The 19,066-nt window shown below is 43.6% G+C and overlaps 1 protein-coding gene across 1 annotated transcript; it reads left to right on the forward strand.

Moving 5' to 3' along the window:
* Nucleotides 1-3,294: 3,294 nt before the first annotated feature.
* Nucleotides 3,295-18,734, forward strand: HHIPL1 (HHIP like 1; the record flags this gene model as incomplete). Its single annotated transcript, XM_079536657.1, has 9 exons — nt 3,295-3,567; nt 6,274-6,920; nt 8,813-8,956; nt 9,239-9,567; nt 11,404-11,530; nt 12,149-12,294; nt 13,603-13,684; nt 15,452-15,534; nt 18,172-18,734. Exons 1-9 carry the CDS (start codon nt 3,298-3,300, stop codon nt 18,732-18,734), a joined length of 2,391 nt encoding a protein of 796 aa, XP_079392783.1. The 5' UTR covers nt 3,295-3,297.
* Nucleotides 18,735-19,066: the final 332 nt, after the last annotated feature.

The raw sequence follows: 19,066 nt of genomic DNA on the forward strand, positions 1-19,066 counted from the left end.
CACACGTCTGTGTTCCTTAGCAAATCAGCTTAAATAGGAGAGGCCCTTTTGTTTTTGACTCTGTTGTACAACTATTCTTATAAGCACCTTTCCAAAGGCTTAATATATTTTTATGCTGTTCATGTGAATATTAAAAGCCACGGAAATGAACAGCATCCATGCCAGCAGATTGCTTTAAATCTGCTAAGCATGGATACTGCTCTCTGAAAGGAATGGTTTACCTTGCTCTCCTCTGCCTCTGTGTGTCTGTGGCTTTGGGTCTATGTTACGTACACGCACACATGCCTTTTTGCTGTTTCCTCACAATCGTTGTCTGTTTTTGTATCCCCACAAATAAGGAAAGCAAAACAAATGAGAAAACAAATGAAGAATAGAAGGATTTAGTAATTACACACATAATGAGAAGGCAAAGCCTTGCTTCTTCTACAAAGACTTATAGCTCTGTATTTAATTCCCAACTGTTACGCTTTAAGATAGCATTCATTGTTAATGTGGGGAGGAGCAGCATGTTCTTTGGTTATTCAAGTTTATAGCACTGAACTCCTCAATTCTGACCCAAACTACACCTGATGGTGGAGTTTCCAGGCACTGGGTCGAGTGTTGGTGATTTGATTTAATACAGTTTGCATTTCTAAGCAATCTGTCCCACAAACATTAACAAAGTCTAACATACATAGACAGAGTGAAAAACGTAGTTGTTGCATATTCAAGGGGCTCGTCTTGAGGGATATAAGATTGCAGAGCACCTATGGCTATCAGTTGCTTGAATTGTCTTAAGGTTTGCAGGTTCAGTACAGCAAACTGATCAACAGTTTTCTTCATGTAGGCTGTTGTGCTATTTGCAAGCAAATACTGCATTTTCACACCACCTTCAATTACATCCATCAGTAAAAATGCTGATCTTGAGGATCAATTGATGAGCTCATCTGGACTTCAAGGGAATAGAAGCAATCCAATACCTTAAAAAAAAAAAAAACCTAGAAGGAAAGAAGGAAAAGAGGGAGGGAGAGAGGGAGGAAGGAAGGAAAGGAGGGAGGAAAAGAAAGCAAGAAAAAATACATTGTATTTTCAACATTTGCAGCACAAATATTCAACAGATTTATTCAGGTCATTAAGCAAGTGTTCAAATTATGCAAATTAAAAAATAGATATTCATACAAAACATCCTGTGTGCATGTTCTCCCATGACCATGTGATCTTGGTGAATGGTGCCTAAATTAAAGCCCAGCCCCATTGCTCCGCAGAGAACAGATGCACGTTATTGCTCGCAGGTAGCAACAAGGGCAACACATTAAATTCAGCTCCTTGGGTCAAGGGCAGCAGTTCCATTCCTGAGCTTCGTGTTTAGCGGTGGTTTGGCAAGGAACTCATATAGAAAAACACAACAGTGATTAAAAATATCAATACACTTCACCTTGGAAGACTGCCATTTTACAACAGGGAGAATCCAGGCAGAAAACTAGTAACTTGGGAATGATCACACAGTAAGCCCCCAGGCAGGGATGGAAATAAAAGCCGGAGATGTGCTCTCCCATCCACCACAGCAAAGATTCTTCAAATGCAGCCCATAAGCTCTTACGTGTGGCCTGGCAAGTCTCAAAATATGGCTCAATATAGATGAAAATGCAGCCATCCACCCCTGACAGAGCCAGCCTGTCGCTGAGGCCAAGGCAGCTCCATCTCCATTTCAGCAATGCCCTCCAGATGAATTGCTTCCCAGTCCCCAGCTGAGGGGAACCAAAAAATGGCCCAGTCTGAATGAACAGCACACTGGGAATTCTGATGTGAGGGCATGGCTTTGAATGCACACTGTGGACTTCAAAGCTATCGCATGCCATCTCGCAGTGATGAGCAGATCAGATCTGTGGTTCTTTTCCTTCCAAGACTCCCTGTTAAATATGCACAGCTTTCCATTTTCTGTTCATTTCTGAATTACATGGATGCCAAACTGATCAAAGGTTCTGATAGCAAACGAAGAGGCTTTTGGAGAAACCTCATTATCCCACAGTTTATTTGGTTACTGTGTTTCATTCTTTGCATATTCATCCTACAACAAGAATATGTTTGTTATGTTGGTTTTTTTTAATGGGACGTTCAAATATCATCACAAACTCTGAGACAGCAGGCAGTGTTTACCACAGCAGTGGTATCCGGGATGAGTAGGAAGATGCATTTACATCCGTTGTTTTTACAGAAAAAAAATGGGGTTGCATAACTGCTTTTGATCAAAGTTTCCAAAGGCAGGACTGGTTTGTTTGTTCTCCAACCTGCTCATCGAGGTCATCCATGAAAAAGGGTTTTTTAAGTGGTAAACAATAAAAAGGGGAACAAAATTGTAACAAAGCCCATCAGGCGTTCTTATTATCTGTACAAATGCAAAGTTTTTAGTGACCTTAGCAGCAGTTCCATAAGCATATGGAGAGCAAAACAAACTGTTATTAAATGCCGTTACACATATGGTCTCCTGACAGGATGTTTCAAGCCATGCCGCGATTTTACAGCCCGTATGCACCGTGCAGCAGTTCTTCGTCTCAAAGCAGGAGTCAAAAATAGCACGTCAGCATGGACTCTGCATTCTTGGTCTCTTATGGGCAGTCTGCATTGTGCACTGTGTCTAGCTGCGCTGAGCAGCAAAAGAAAGAACTCCGAGTGCGATTTGGTTTTGTTGTTTCGTAGTATGAAACATGATGCACGAGATGCAAGAACATCCCAGCACTTAGAGCAAGCATTTCACAGTTTTATGCCACAAAACACTTGAAGATAAGGAAAGTGTTATCAGGAACTTTGGTAGGGAGCGTGCAGCCGGCAGGTAGGGCAGCGGGGCCGCGCAGGGCGTTGCGGGCTGCGGGCTGGAACTCCCCATCTCACCTCACGGCGACAGAGAATGAGGCAGCAGCAGCAGCCACACCGAATTGGTTTTTAAACGTCTGCCAGAGGTATAAACGCTAAGCGCAGTTATGTGGGGTGTTTGGGTCGTACAGAACAGCCCGCGCAGACCGGAGCCCGGCAGGAACGCATCAGAAGCCCGAGGACTGCTTCCAGCACTGCGTTCCGGCTGTACGTACTACACCGGTTACACAGCCGAGCGGCCGGCAGGTTGCGGTCGGCTTGGAACCAAACCGAGTCTCGTTCCCCGAGCCGTCCCCGCAGCGTAAGACGATGCGCAGGCGGTGAAGCTCCGCACGGAACCGCTTTCCGCAGCCCCCGCTCCCCTCGGCCGGGCGGCGCTCGGGGCGGGCGGGCCGGCGGGGGGAGGCCGAGGCTCGACGCTGCCCCGCCGACGGCTGCGGCGCCGGGATGCGGGCGCTGCGCGGGGCGGCGCTGGCGCTGCTGCTGGCGGCGGCGCTGGGCCCGGACGCGGGCCGGCCGCATCCGCAGTGCCTGGACTTCAAGCCGCCGTTCCGGCCGCCGCGGGCCCTCGCCTTCTGCCGGCGCTACGGCGCCTTCGGCTGCTGCGACTCGAGGCGCGACCGGGCGCTGCTCCAGCGCTTCTATCGCCTCAGCGCACACCTGGACGGGCCCACGTACTCTGCCTGCGCCGGGCACCTGCAGGACTTGCTCTGCCAGGTGAGGGGGCTTCGGCTCCGCGGCATCAGCCCTCGTCTGGGCGCTTCAGGCGTGGCTGCGCCGGTCCACGCAGGGTGCTCGGGGTGTCGGCGCGGCCGCGGGCGCACCGGCATTGGCACGGCGCCGCGTAACCCGGGGCAGCGCTGCACACCGTGCTGGGAATGGGGCTGTCAGCCCACGTGCGCACCCTGGATCCGTCAGCAGCAGCTGCCCCTCGCCAGGTTGCTCTGGGCTTCTCGGCCTCTGGATCTGATCTAACATAGCAGCAGTGGCGCTCTGGTAGGTGGGGGTGTGGACAGTTACATCTTCCAGGGGTCTGTACCTGGAAAACCCCCAGGTACAAAACACGCTCCTTGTTCCCCACAGCGTCAGGTGTCTCTCTGTGCAGGGTCACAGCACCCTGATGTGCGCCGTCCAGGTGTCAGCAGTCCTGATGTGATGCCTGACAATGAGGCCAAGAAACCTCTGGCTGGGAGATTCTCACTGGGGCGGCTGTTCTGGAGCTGGATATGGTAACGGGATGATCACACATTGTACAGAGCAAAGTGTCCAGCCTTATCATTGGCCGTGGCCTCGTGTGTATGAAAATGCCCCCGGGACAGAATAGTAGCAGCTCTGTGTGCTGTGTCAATGTAAATCTGAAATTAATTCAGGCAGCGGAGCCCAGTCTGCCATGTTCAGATGGGATCAGAGTGGCTGACCAGAAATCCTTCTTGTAGCATTTTCTGGGGAATATTTATGTTGTTAAAACTGTGAAGAGAAAGGCGGCCCTTTCCTATAACAGCTTCTACAGATTTGACTTTCATTTCATCCCAAATTGTACTGAAAGCAAAAACCTTTGAATATGTTCCTGAGACAGGCAGCATCCAACAGACCATTTGCAGGTTGGAGACTAGTAGTTAGCAGTGCCCACTAAGTGCTCTTTCTGTCTCCTGCGTACATCAGAAACCTGGCTGTTGAAAATTTGTTCAGAAGTGGTGAAGTCTCTCAACATGGAAAAAATGATTCACTGAAATGTTCTAATGAGCCCAGTGCACCACCGGCCTGAGACACGGCTACAAATGGCCGCACAAGCACAACATGGGAGTTCAGGCACTGCGATTGTTCCAGAGCACTGCTTTCATTTATTCACCATACATGAAACTTATAGCCTCTACCTGAATTAATAAATGGTTTTCTGTGAATTATTCAGCACACTTCTGATACAGGCCTTGTCCTAATTCTCTTGCTTAAATTGGTTTTCTTAGGCTAAGTTTTCATCATGACAACAACACCAGCAAACGCTGCAGCTGTTTCCTGTCCCTGGCACACCTCTGTGTTCATGTAACAGAGCTGAGTGCTGTTATCACATCTGCCTGTAATTTCTAAGTCATGTGCAGTCTCCTTTTTACCGCGTTAATTGCTTCTCATTTGAAGGCATAAAAACCTTCATTTTGCATTGAATAGCTTCGCATTATGAGGGGAAAGCTAATGATCTGTTGTACGGTCTTTCCATTAATTGTGGCATGTAATAGAAAATAAAATAAAAAATATTGTGTGCACTTATCAGCTAATTTAAATACATCAGTATTCTGGATCTTATGCCTTTTCAGCTATTGAATAGCACCGTAATCTGCATTAGAGTTTAACTGCTTATAGGTTGATTTTTTTTAACTAAGTTGATTTTACTTGGAAGCAATGCCACCCAGGAATTAAACAATGCAGAATGTATTCAGGAAGGATAGTTTCTCTTCTTGCCTTTCTTGCCTCAGTTATTTATTTACCCTATAAAAATAGCTGAGCATTCACTAAGTCATGTTAAGTTATTTGGAGAGCACTTTTGAGATGCCTATTGGGAAGATGCACTGAAACTGGAAAATATTATGTGTTTAATACATGGAAAAACTTACAAATCAAAACTGAGTCACTTTGGTCAGTCTGTGATTTACAGACCATTTTACTGGGTTGCAGTGACGAAGAAAGAAAATGCATTTCTCTGGAGGAGTTCTTGTAGTGGAAAATACAGACTGTGTAGATTTGAGTCAGTCCTTAGACCTCCAAGGATTCACTTTCCCTAAATTAGGGCTGTCCTGCAGCTCTTCTTGGGATTTAGGGGTTTGCCTGGATTATGGCCGTCTTGTGATCTCTGTCTGAAATCCCATTACCTGAGCTTAGTGACCAGTGTAGTCAGAGTGGGATGCATTTTGACCTCTTTGAGCCAGATACATCAAATGTCTATGCTCAGAGATCCTGTGTGCAGATGCAGGAACGAGATGATCTGTAAGGTCCTTTCCAAGCCAAGCCTTGCTATGGCTTGAATTTTCCCAGCTAACTCCTTGTGTCACTGGTGTGCTGTGGTGAACCTGCTCTGTATCTCATGGTCCGAGCATCCAGTATAGAAATGCTTTTTTTCCAGTCCAGCCTGCTAAGGCGATACAGCAAGATGTGTGTCATCATTGATTTTCTTGAGTTAGTGTTATGGTTGGGGTAAATGCGTACGTACATGAGAAGCTTGTAGGAGCCAGCTTTCACCAGAAACACTGAAGGTCATTTTTGTGAATGCTAAGCTAAACCCACTTTCTGAGATCTTTTCCTCTGTTAATATATTTTCAGAATAAACCATAACATCTGTTGTAATTAAGGTGAAATTTCTCCGATTAGTGTTGCTGCTCAGCTGTTTTAAATCTGATCCACAAATGGCTTGAGGCGTTTTCTGTCTCTTTCTAGGAATGCTCTCCATATGCAGCTCACTTGTACGATGCTGAGGATCCCTCCACCCCTGTGCGGACCATACCAGGACTTTGCCAGGACTATTGTCAGCAAGTATGGCAAAAATGCCGGTCCATTTTTCGCTATCTCTCTACAGACCAGGAGTTAATTGCACTGGAGAACAACATGGCAAAATTCTGCCGCTACCTGTCCCTGGAGGACACGGATTACTGCTTCCCACACCTGCTGGCTAATGAGAACCTCAACCAAAACCTGGGGTTGGTGACCGCTGATGCAGAGGGCTGCCTCCAGCTCTGCCTCGCGGAGGTGGCCAACGGGCTGCGCAATCCCGTTGCAATGGTGCACGCCAACGATGGCACCCACCGCTTCTTCATCGCCGAGCAGGTTGGCCTGGTGTGGGCCTACCTCCCTGACCGGTCCAGGCTTGAAAAACCTTTTCTAAATATCAGTGAAGCCGTGCTTACCTCACCTTGGGAAGGAGACGAGAGAGGTTTTCTAGGTATTGTCTTCCATCCTAAATTCAAATTTACTGGTAAAGTGTATGTCTACTATTCAGTTGAAGTTCGTTATGAAGAGAGAATCCGAATCAGTGAGTTCAGAATTTCTTCTGGTGACATGAATACTGTGGACCATGGTTCTGAAAGGTATTGTACGCACCTTTAATGTCTTTAAGATCTCAGAAGACAGCTTGTGTGTTTTTAAGGCTTACTAACAAACAAAGCTTATTTAGCTCAATATTGTTCTTGTATTCCAGTGTGTTGGCAAGGTGATGGGGCTTTGAGCAACCTGGTCTAGTGGGAGGTATTCCTGCCTACAGCAGAGAGGTTGGATCTAGATGATCTTGAAAGATCCCTTCCAACCCAAACCGCTTTATGATCCTATGAAGGTAGCCAAATTTCAGTCCTAGCATATTGAGACAGTGAATATACGTGTACTCTGTGGGTAAACTACAAGTACTTAGAACAGAATATTCATGATTCTTAATTACAGTATGTCAGAAGTTTTAACTGAACTCTGAATGAACATTACAGTTAATGTTTTGGTTTATTGATTTTCCTTTGTGATAGACTTCTGCAATGAATGAGTGAAATTCATTTCAAAGCTAAAGGTTCCCAAAATTACTAGAAACAAACCTGATGATATTGCACCAAAATGAATTTGATCCCATGATTATTTTTTTTTTAATCTGAATGAGAACTTGACCATATGATATTACAAATTGAGCATCAAATTAAATAAAGTGTAAATAACTATGCTGTTACTGAGTATTTTGATAGGACAATTAATTTGAGTCTGACCCTGCAGCTGATCCACGTTAATACACACAGATAATTAAAGGTTTGTTTGTGAAGGCAGTTAATGGATTTATAACCTGCTGCAGAACCATGTGACTGATCCCCTGTTTGAAGAAGACCTTGAATAGAGTTAATTTTGAGATTTTTACTTTATTACATTGTATTATGGGCTTTGTTGACTGGTTCAGTAGTTTAAGCCTGCAGATGTCAAGGCCTCTCAGCTGTTTTGTTAAAAAATCATCAAGCTCTGTACTTGTAACTCTTTCTGTGCTCATGTAGCCATTGGTTAGTATAATGAAAGCTTAATAAGACAAACCTGTGGTCCTGTTGTGCTTGTGCAGGCACGTCTCTCCCAGACTTCATCCTGAGAGGTTTCTTGGGTAGTTGAGAGAAATCCCTGGAAACCGAAGTAAAGTAAGCTTTGTTTGTTACACCTGGGAATCTCGTGCTTGTGTTCCTGGCTTTACCTTTCTTTAAAGTTATATTTTCATACACTTTGGCCTTTTCTTATTAAGAAAGAGAGGCCAGCTGCATTAAAAACAAACAAACAAAAAACAGCAAAAAAAAAACGCCAACCAAAAACCAAAAAAAAAACAAAACTGAAAAGATAAAAGTAAGAGCTGCTCAGGCTTTGAAATGAAGTTAAGGGTACTGACTTGAATAACCTTTGCTTTGTTGGGATGCTAATCGGATGGTGGTACTGCTTTTACAGTTCTTGAAGTTCCTGATGCCCTGTGTATGTAATTCCCCTTTAAGGATCCTTTTCTTTTTAAGCATTTAGCTATTACGTAATGTTCCAAAAGTCTTAGGTCGCCTTGAAAGCGCCTGTCAGGATTGTGCCAAGTGCTGTACAGATGCAGAGATGGAGTCCTTTCCCTCATGGTTTGCGGTCTGATGTGAGCTGAGATACCTTTTTCTAAAGGAAAAAAAAAAAAAAAAACAAAAAACCCACAAGGAGGAAGGAAGAATCAGAGGACAAGTATAATTACAAATATCTTCTGCCACGTAATTTCTCAGATTTTCCTTATTACACAATTTGGTGTTTTTGTAATCTGGAAAATATGTCTGAATAATATGATGGTAGAAAAGTTAAGCTTAAGCAAAATTCAGTATGGAAGAATATGCACCAAAGCTGACCTGCAGCCATTTCTGTGTCTCAAGAACAACACCGGGTGGGTATTACTCTGCCTTTTTCTTACAACTTGTGCAATAGGTAATGCATTATTCCTGTTTTCAATTAGGATAATTCTGGAAATAGAAGAACCAGCTTCCAACCATAATGGAGGAGAGCTGCTCTTTGGCGATGATGGTTATCTCTATATATTTACTGGAGATGGAGGCATGGCTGGAGATCCTTTTGGGACCTTTGGAAACGCCCAGAACAAGTATGAGCCCCTAAAACTTTGTATCACCTGTCCCTTCTGCTGCCCTTAGATTAAGGCAAGCAATTGGGGGAGGCAAAATTTGGGCTGTTTTCTGTCCAGAGTTTACTTTTTCTCTGATGCTGCACTGATGTTTGTGCACACCTCCCATGGAAAGTCTTGTGTTCTCTTTAAAAAATATATATACAAATATACATACATAAATATATGTATGTATCTAAATGAGAATGTCTGTTGAACTGCGATCTAATTTTATTTCCCTTTTCCTTTCTTCTCCCAATACAGATCAGCACTGCTGGGCAAAGTGCTGCGGATCGACGTGAACAACAATGACCGGGGGCCTGTGTACAGGATCCCCCCGGACAACCCCTTCGTTGGTGACCCACAGGCTCGACCTGAGGTCTATGCCTACGGAGTGAGGAATATGTGGCGCTGCTCATTCGATAGGGGAGAGCCTGATACGAAGGAAGGGAAGGGGCGTCTCTTCTGTGGGGATGTAGGACAGAACAAATATGAAGAGATCGACATTGTAGAGAAGGGGAAAAACTACGGCTGGAGGGCGAGGGAGGGATTCAGCTGTTATGATAAAAAGCTTTGCGTCAATTCTTCACTGGGTAAATATATGCTCTCTTGAAATTACGTGCCTCTCACACTGTGCAGTATTCAGCACTGTCATTTTTAATTCCTGCCTTCAAAGCCTGGCTGCTTGACTGAAAGCACTATGAAAGGCTATGTGGTCTCAGTCTAGGATGGAACTGACTTGGGGATAAATCCTGGAAGTCCAGAGGTCATCATTTTTTGAATTAGGAGACAAATGAAATGTCCTAGCTGTTGCTTTTCTTGGCAGTATAGTTAGTCAAATATTCTAGAGATTCCTTGATTTGGGGGGAGAATTTAATCTTTTCCACATCAAATAAGCTTTCCCGCAGAAGCAAAAATAATTTCACTACTAATGTCCTTCTTTAAAAACGAACAAACAAACAAACAAAAAATCCCCCACAAAATAACAAATTCTGTAAGTTGACCATCCAGTATGCATGCTGCTTTGCAGGTAATTGAATGTACATTTTGTTTGTATTTCTTCTAGCCGTGCCAAAAATCAAAACCATAATTTCTTTTTACCTTTCAAACTTGAATTAAGGTATTTGCTGGCTGACTAAACCCTGGTGTGTGTGTGTGTGTGTGTGTGTGTGTGTGTGTGTGTGTGTGTGTGTGTGTGTGAAGCCAGTGCATTATGTTGCAAGGTCTGATCTGGAACACATCTTGTGCTGAAGTCTCCACACAGATCCAGGTGCTGGCACTGACTTGCACTGTCTGAGATTCTAGTTTTTTCCCTTTTATGTGTTAAACCTCCTGTTTATTAGCATAGCTACAAGTATAGTGAGAGCACATAAGTGTTTCTTTATAAAACTTCTGAAAGCTTGGAGCAGGGTTTTTGCACTTCCTTAGCTGAAGCAGTTGTCAGAGAGCCCCTTTAGTGCTGTCTGTGTGACAACACCTCTGCAAGTGTTCTTGGTGAGCACTTACTGAGGTCTCCAGGGACTCAGAAAATTTGTGTTGCTTTTAGAGACCCTTTTGTTAGCACAGTGAAATGTCACAGCCCCTGTACAGTGGTAAGAACAGTAAGCTTAGGAAGCACCTGCCTCATATGAAATACTGCTGCTGTGCAGCTGCCAGGTTTGCTGATACAGAAAGAGAGGAAGGCTATGAGGAAGAAGAGGGGTGCAAGGATGGACCATGAGTTTCAAAAGGGAAAAAGGAGAACAAAGAAGTGTCTGACTTCAAAATCAAGTCATCTGCCTCTGTTTTGTCCCTGACTTGTGTTTTACCTTACATTTTACAGTGAATCTGCCAGCACTACATCTTGACAGTGCTATACCATAAATATTTGATGGTCCCTTCAGGTTAAGTTCCCCCATTTCGTAAAAGCACATGCTATTCATGCTGACATCTGACATATCTTTTCATCAGTGCCTGCAGTCTGGAGTCACCTGTCTCTTTTTTTTGCCTTTCACCAGTGAAACACAACTGCACTAGGCAAGCAGCTTCTGCATAGATGAGTATCTCTGAAAGCAGCCTGCAAATTCATAGGGAAGCTGTTGAGAAATTGGCAAGAAGCAGCACTAACGGAGCCTGGTTGTGGAAGGAGAGTCTTGTCTCGGATGAATGGTCAGGTGTCTGGAGGATGGAGGGCATTCAAGTTTATCAGGAATTTCTCTTATATTGGTAGTGTGATACCAGCCCTGAGCTGGCTTGTCCTGGTTAGCACAGCCAGTTAGATGGGGGTATCAAATATGGTTCTGAAGAAGTGAGAATCAACACAGATTTGGCTTCATCAGCACTTCCTTTGGTTAGAAGGTACTCAAGGGAAACCTGATTGTGTCATGCAGAAACAACTAATCTACATCATCTGAAACACAAGGTAAGCCATGCACCTATTCTCTTTACAGATGATGTGCTTCCAATCTATGCATATCCACACAAAATGGGGAAATCTGTTACAGGAGGCTATGTCTATCGAGGCTGTGAGTTTCCAAACCTGAATGGCTTATACATATTTGGTGATTTTATGAGTGGGTAAGTGGACATTCAGATGCTTACTGAGCTATACCCCTAGCCAAAATCCTTCAGTAATGCTATGCCTATCTGCTACTGGCTGCTATCTGCTGCTGTGTGCTGCTTGTGGCAGATGGCTCACGTGGCATATTTTGTACAGCTTCTACTCCATGCTGCTGTGTAGAAACGTGACTTCATGCCAGCAACTGTTGATGTCACTGGTTCACATTGTGTCAGTACAAATATCGGAGCAATGATATGGTACTCATTTAAAATACTAAAAGTCATGTACAAAAGCGTGCTAATGCATCCTAAAAAAAAATCTCTAAATTTGCACAAATCTTTGGTGTAGCCAAAGATATATATTTTTTAAAGTCCAGTAAAATCCCTTAAATTCTTGCCTGTCCTTTCTCCAAGTGCTTGTCTTACCCCTGAAAGACCAGGGATGCATGCGTGATTAATACAAGTGTTTTGACCTCAGCAATTCTTTATTACTTGGACGAGCTGCAGTTCATACTTCTGCTGACATGGGCAGGAAGCATTAAATATCCCCTCACGTTTCCTAGAGAATGTTCATAAATAATTTTCTTGATTGTTTGGTGCAAATTTTAGGGTTTTGATTTTCCTTTTGCTTCACAGACGCCTGATGTCTTTGAAGGAGGATCATACTACTGGAGAGTGGCAGTACAGTGAAATATGTATGGGGACAGGACAAACCTGCATGTTCCCCGGGCTCATCAATAACTATTACCAATACGTAATCTCTTTTGCTGAAGATGAAGCAGGTAATCATTTCACTTATATCACTTGTGCTTTTCTGTTTTATCACGGCAGTAAGAACCATCCAAATTGAGGATTAGCTCAAAAGTTTTGAATTTGGAGTTTTATGATTTGGGAGTTAAAATCCGTTTTCTTTTATGTCTAACATTCATAGAATGTGCAGCTGATCTGCAGTGCTGTGATGAGAAAGATACATCACCTTAAATAAGAATTACATGGCTTAAGAAAGTATGATAAAGGCAGCTGGAAACTCAGGCAGGAGTCTGTTCTGAGAGGCAGCCCTTTGCCTTTTTCTTGTCTTGTTATAATGGAAATTGGTAATAGCAGTTGAGTGAGTTTTCTTTCTCTAGAGTGAACTTTTTTCTCCTGTACCTCTTCGGCATGCAGGCAGTCATGTTTTACAGGTTTACCACACAATCTTAGCAAGCTTTTCTTCATGGAAGCAGTTATTCTGGGGGCTGCTGCTCTGATGAATATTAATCCAGCTGGAGCAGTGGATGCGTTGATGTGGTGGGGGCACCTATTTTTAGCTCATTGCATTCTCAAAAACCAGCAGCCCCATCCCCTGGCATGCTGGGGGCACTCTAGGCACTGTGTTGTCTGTGGGATGCATGTGTGACAGCCTGCATGCTTTATGGATTGCACAGACATATTTCTGCCTGGTAATTCCCAGGAAAGAAATATGGGATGTGGAGGGAGAATGCCTGTGAGGGCTGCTTGTCCTGGCCCCTCCTGCACAGCAGGAATAGGGGGATGGAAATGCAGTTAAGAGAAAACACATCAAGTAAATGGTGATGGAAATTGTTTGGTTGAAGGTCGAGCTCTACCCATGCAGCTTGACAGAGCTGTCACAAATCCAAATGCCTTTCGTGTGAGGTACGCCTCACTTTGTGAGAAAGCAAAAGCAGAATTTTGGTCTTGTGTAATTCACCCCAAAGGACTGAGGCAGTGTGAACAGTCTTAATGCCCTTTCATTTCAACAGAAGGAATTGAGAGTTTGACTGTTTTGCACTAGTGGAGTTAAAGGATGCAGATTTGACCGAGGTGACAACTAAGGCCTGGACAGCTAAACATGCAGTAGAAATCAGTCAAAATAACTTTTAATGATGAAATGTAAAACTTTTTTCTCACTGAATTTATTTTTTGCCACTGGAATACAGACGAACACTCATTTCAACTCTGTTGCACTGTTTGTTCCAGCAGCCAGACCTCTCTCTGTCAAGTCTCATCGTTCCCTGATGCTCTCTAACTTGCGAGTGCCAATGGACTCCATGGGGAGATTTCATGGCTGTGTGTGGTTTTTTTTTTCCTAGGAGAACTTTACTTCATGTCTACTGGTGTACCAAGTGCCACAGCCCCACACGGAGTGGTGTACAAAGTGGTGGACACCTCCAGGTAGGGGATGCGCTTGCTGCAAAGCCTGAGCTTGGTGCTGTGTGTCCAGGTGCCCCGTGTGGCCAGGGGTGATCCTGCAGTGTGTGCTTGGACAGAGCAGAAAGACAACAAAACAAAGCATGTCAAAAAAGCGCATTCTTTGTTGTGTATTTTAAGAGGGAAAATGGCTTGGACAAGGAATCAAACTGTCATCATCTCTTGTGGATCCCATGCTCTTGTATATGAGACTGAGTAAGGCAGGGAATAGCTGTGTTTTGTGGGGAGACTTACACTGTTTTTTCCAATTTCCTGTTTTTTAAACAGTACTATTATTGGGTAAGCTAAATAAACTGAAATATTTTTAGCTAGATATGTGGAAAGAGACTTTGTAAGAATCACAGAATCATAGAATGTCCTGCGTTGAAAAGGACCTCAATGATCATTGAGTTTCAACCCCCCCTGCTATGTGCAGGGTCGCCAACCACCAGACCAGGCTGCCCAGAGCCACATCCAGCCTGGCCTTGAATGCCTCCAGGGATGGGGTATCCACAGCCTCCTTGGCAACCCATTCCTTCACTTTTATTTTTCAAATAAGTTTGATATACAGCTTTAGCTATTTGAGTATTCTCCTGAACCAAACTAATTTTCTATTTTTATGTTGGAAAGAGACCTCAAGCTTAAACAGACCTCAGTGCTGTTGCCTGTATTCCTCTGTCTCCTCCTCTGTCAGGAGCATTTTCCATTAGCTAATGCTGTGGAATAGTTCCTGTAAACTGCATAGAAAGAGGCTTGTATTACGCAACCTTTGCAAAAATGAAAAAGCAGAAGTCAAAAGGCAAATCACAAGTTTAAAAACAAGTTGATACAGTCTGTAGAATGTAGCAATATGAATGAGTTCACAGGGAAAATAATTAAAGTAGGAAATATGATGTCCCTATGCCTGAACTGAGAGAGGAACTCATTGCCTTCCACAGAAATGCAAATGCAAACAAGCCTAATTACAAAGGAGTAATATCCTCCAAATGCATGCATCGTGCATTTTTGAACGAGTTTGAAAACCTCTGAAGAAGGCTGCGATTAAGAAGCAGCTTTCATAGCAAAAAGTGGTTATAAACTGGATGCAACTTCTCAGAAGTGAGCTGTACTTCCAAGACAAACAAATTTGTGTCGAAGTAATGTGTTGTTCTAAGAGATAGCGTCTGTCAGAGATGCTTACAGTTCCTGTCTGAAACTAATGCATTTTTGGTATTTCTGAAGTGACAAGTCATTGGCAGTGACAAATCGCAGACCTCTTTATTCTCCACCTGGCTTCTTTCCACATTTGTATCAACCATGATAAAAGGGAAAGTCTTTTGTTTTGGCTTTGTGTATGAATAATAGTCTGTTATTTTGCTTCCCTGAAGACAGCCAGAAAACTTGCGTTGGTATGACCTTTGTGTCAGATATTCAACATACCCTGTCTAGTTTTGTGATTTTTAGTTTCAGTCTGATTAATCTCTTTCTGGATTGCTTGGACCTGCCAATGTTTTATTTCCTTAATGGATTCAGCAATAGCAAACAAAAACACAGCCAGAGGACTCCTCTGACTTATGAATATTTGGACTTTGATCAATGGAGACATGTGATAGTTTAATTATGTTTTCTACTGTAAGAGATTATTTGGATCACTTAAGCAGACTTTTTTTTCCAGTGAGCATTACATTTGTCAAAAGAACAATGGGAAGCAAAGGCTCATGATGCCTCTGGAAAGGAATTAATTGTGCGCTGTACGTGTCCCTTTTTTCACAGGAGAGCACCACCAGGAAAATGCCAAGTTGAGCCTCTGCCAGTAAAAGTAAAAAGCAAGCTTGTAAAATTTGTGCCAAAGGAGAGTAAGTGTCATTGTTGCTGGTTATTATGGGTGTGTGTTAGCTGGCAGTAAATATAAACTCAAAGCTTGCATTCTCCCTCTTGCATGGAGACCACCCAGAACGGCAGGCTTCAGAGTATCTTTGAGATTAATTCTTGCCAGCTGGTTTGAATCTGAGGAGTTCGTTCAAATAAGGCATAAGGCAGGAAATATTTCCCCTCTCCCAGGCATGTGAAATCTCTGCAATTTCTGTACCTTTTTGCCTTTTCCATACTGCATAATAACTGTTTCATTACTAACAACTAGCTTTCCCCATGACTGTTTCTGTATTGAGAACCCGTGTTCTGTGGTGCTTTTCAGTGACAAATGATTTTTGCAGTGCCTTCAGGAAGTGAGGAACACTTCAGGCGATGAAGGATATCATGGCTAAAGGGTTGGGAAATAGCTCATTGAGCAAGATGAGGTCTGAGGCATTGTTAGTCGGGAGAGAGAGAATACATGATGAGCAAATGCTCACAAAAGACTTGGTGTGATCAGCCATTCAGGTGAACTTTTGGCTTATCCAAACCCTCCAGGGCTTTTTGATTGCTTCATGCTGAATAAAGTACTGTGCTGCTAAAAGTGGAACAGTAGAAGCTGCAGATGAAGTTGCAGTAAGAGCTATTTACACTCAGTGCAAAGAACTAAGTACACCATCTGATCCTCATAATTACATTTAACAATATCACATTTCTTTTTCCAGTGTATTTTGTTGACACGTGTTGTAGACAGTTCTCTAACAACTTTGTAGTGAAGTTGATGTTACTGTAGGAACTCTAATGTCAGGATACTCTTATTTAATTTTTTATTACATACATCATGATATGCTGCATTTGAATCATTGACGAGTCGCACAGCTTTCTCTTCATGAAGGAATGAGGGCACTCAGCACCTTGTAAGATTGAGTCTTTAGGGCGGAACAAGATGTAAGGCTGATTATTAACTGTTGACATGCCTGAGCACTCAGCACCTCCGCAGAAACATTTTCTTTTGCAAGCTGTGCACACCATTTCAAAGCATTATTAATTTTGTTCATGTTCAGCCAGCTTTGTCTCTGTTTCTTCTTATGCATTATTCTGTATGCAAGTCCAAAATTCAGTTTTTTTAAACTATACATGTAACTAATTTGTGGTTTCATTTAGAAGGTAGTTTTCATCACATCATAACGCAGAAGCAGTGGGTGAGATTCCACTGAGCGTTTCAACACCTGCATTCACATTTAGGTGCAAACCAAGCATGAAAATTTTGATTCAGGAGCATGAAAACAAGGAGGTAGAGCTGTAAATATTTTGTTGTTTTGTTGGTGTTTGTGTGAACGTGACAGAATCACTAAAGCATGTGGCCAGCTTTAGCTTGAGGAATGCTTTTGTTGGAAGTGTATTTAAGAAACAGCCTGATGAAGAGTAACTCATAAAACAACTTGATAGAGTGGGGTGAAAAGCACTCCCAAGTGGCCACTAGCTTTTGTGCAGTCCTACATACCACTGTATGAGTTCCAGCATTTGTGAGTGCTTTGCCAGGTCAGACAGTAGTAGAGTAGAGTCTGAGGTGTGTGCAGCTAAGACTTTCACGTTTACTTCTTGCCTTCAGAACTTCAGTTTCTGGAGGGGGGAACACTTTGCACACCAGAATTACCATTTTCCTCATAATAGCATTGTTTGGGAAGCTCTTTCAAAAAGTGAACCACTGCGTAGTTTTGTCTTTAGAGAGCAATGGTTATTAGGACATTTTTTCCCCCAAATCCACTACAGAACTATTGATGAGAATGGATAAAACAAGGAGGAGAAGAAAAAAGTTGTGATACTTTGCAAATATATGGACACTGTCACAGCTCAGTTGATTATTATTCTGAGTAATTCCGAATTGCTTCCCTCTGACAAGCTAAAACTTATTTTTAAGCTAAAAATAGAGTATGTGAATAAGCAAGTCCAGTTACGCCTGGAAACTGTGACAGGAAAGAATTTTCAGCTATTTGGAGTTCAAGGCTCTTTTTCTTTTTTTCATAAGGAATTAAAAAACAACCCCAAATCCTGTTTTATGTGTTGTCCTGGCAACTCCGTTCTTTTTGCACATTCCAGTTACCAGAGAGAATTGATTTTGAATGTTCGCGATTTCAGCTCCTCTGAATAAAGCATCTGGCACAGTGGGGAGGCCGGAGCTCTCAGTCTGGTAACAATCCAGTCATTAGTAATGAAGAGAGCAGAAAAAGTGTGCGAGCGTGCAGCTCTAAAATGCTTTCCACAAGGGAGAAGGGGACTCGAAGAACTCTTACCTGAGAAGCTCTAACTCTGACCCTTTAATACCCATGCTAAAGTTTTGCCAGTAGTCTGCTTGGAAATTGGGTAATGTTTCCTTCCCGAGAGTCTTATTTATTGGCATTAAGCAGTGCAGTCCTCTCTGCTAACTAAAAGCAGCAGACATTTCTAGTTGATGAAAATATGGGCTTACCGGAAACTTTTTTGCTTCTCAACAGGACCAAGTAAACAAATTCCAAGAGAAAAGTTAAATCAGCCAAAAATCAGCACTGTTTTTGTGTCATTATCTTAAAGATAATGCAGTGTCTGCAGAATGACAGACCTATAATTTCCTGGTTTGTTTTTTTCTTTTTTTTTCCCAACAGAACTCATTGTGAAGACACCAACACCACGTCCCCGATTAAAGACCACAACTGAAGCCCCGAGAAGAGGCTGGCAAGACCCTGCCACGTCCCACACACCAGCTCTAGACCGAGTGGACCAAGCCCCAGTGAACCGCAGCGTGATGCTGGTCCCCACCACAGCACGAAGCCCCAAGCCTGGAAAAAGGGAAAGGAAGGGACAGCGCAGGAAGAAGAAACCCCGCAATGGGGCCGTGCGGCTGGATGGTGGCAGCCGTGGACGGAGCTGGGGCAGAGTAGAGGTCTATGTTGATGGAGAGTGGGGCACGGTGTGCGATGATGGCTGGAGCTCAGCAGCCGCTGCTGTGGTGTGTCGTCAGCTGGGCTTTCCCTATGTGGTGCGGGCCAGCAAGAAGGCAGAATTTGGGGAAGGGACTTCGCTTCGTATTCTTCTGGATGATGTCCAGTGCTCTGGGCAGGAGAAGACACTGCTGGAGTGTGCCCATGCTGAGGTTGGTACGCATAATTGCTCCCACGAGGAGGATGCTGGTGTGGTGTGCAGCAGGGAGGAGGTGGCAGACTGGTGATGGGTGCTGGAGAAGAAAGCTGAGGGACAGAGAGCACTTCCTCTTCCTAATCGACCCTCTAAAGCAGTGTATGTATTGAGGAAGGCTTTCTCTGCCTAGGGGATGCTGCACCTATTTGAAGTAATCTTGGCGTTTTCTTCATCCACATGCATCTACCTTGGAGGGAAAGAAAAAGTAAAATTCACTGGTAACTTGAATGTGTCCTGGCCAACAGATGGGTTTGTAGGGGGTGTTTTACAAGAAGAAAACCCAAACCTCCTCAATTACAGATAAGATAACAGATACCTACAGTTGCCCTTTTGCCATACAAAATGCAACATTCCACAACCACG

This window comes from Tetrao urogallus (genome assembly GCF_951394365.1).
Source record: "Tetrao urogallus genome assembly, chromosome: 6".
Classification (NCBI taxonomy): domain Eukaryota; kingdom Metazoa; phylum Chordata; class Aves; order Galliformes; family Phasianidae; genus Tetrao; species Tetrao urogallus.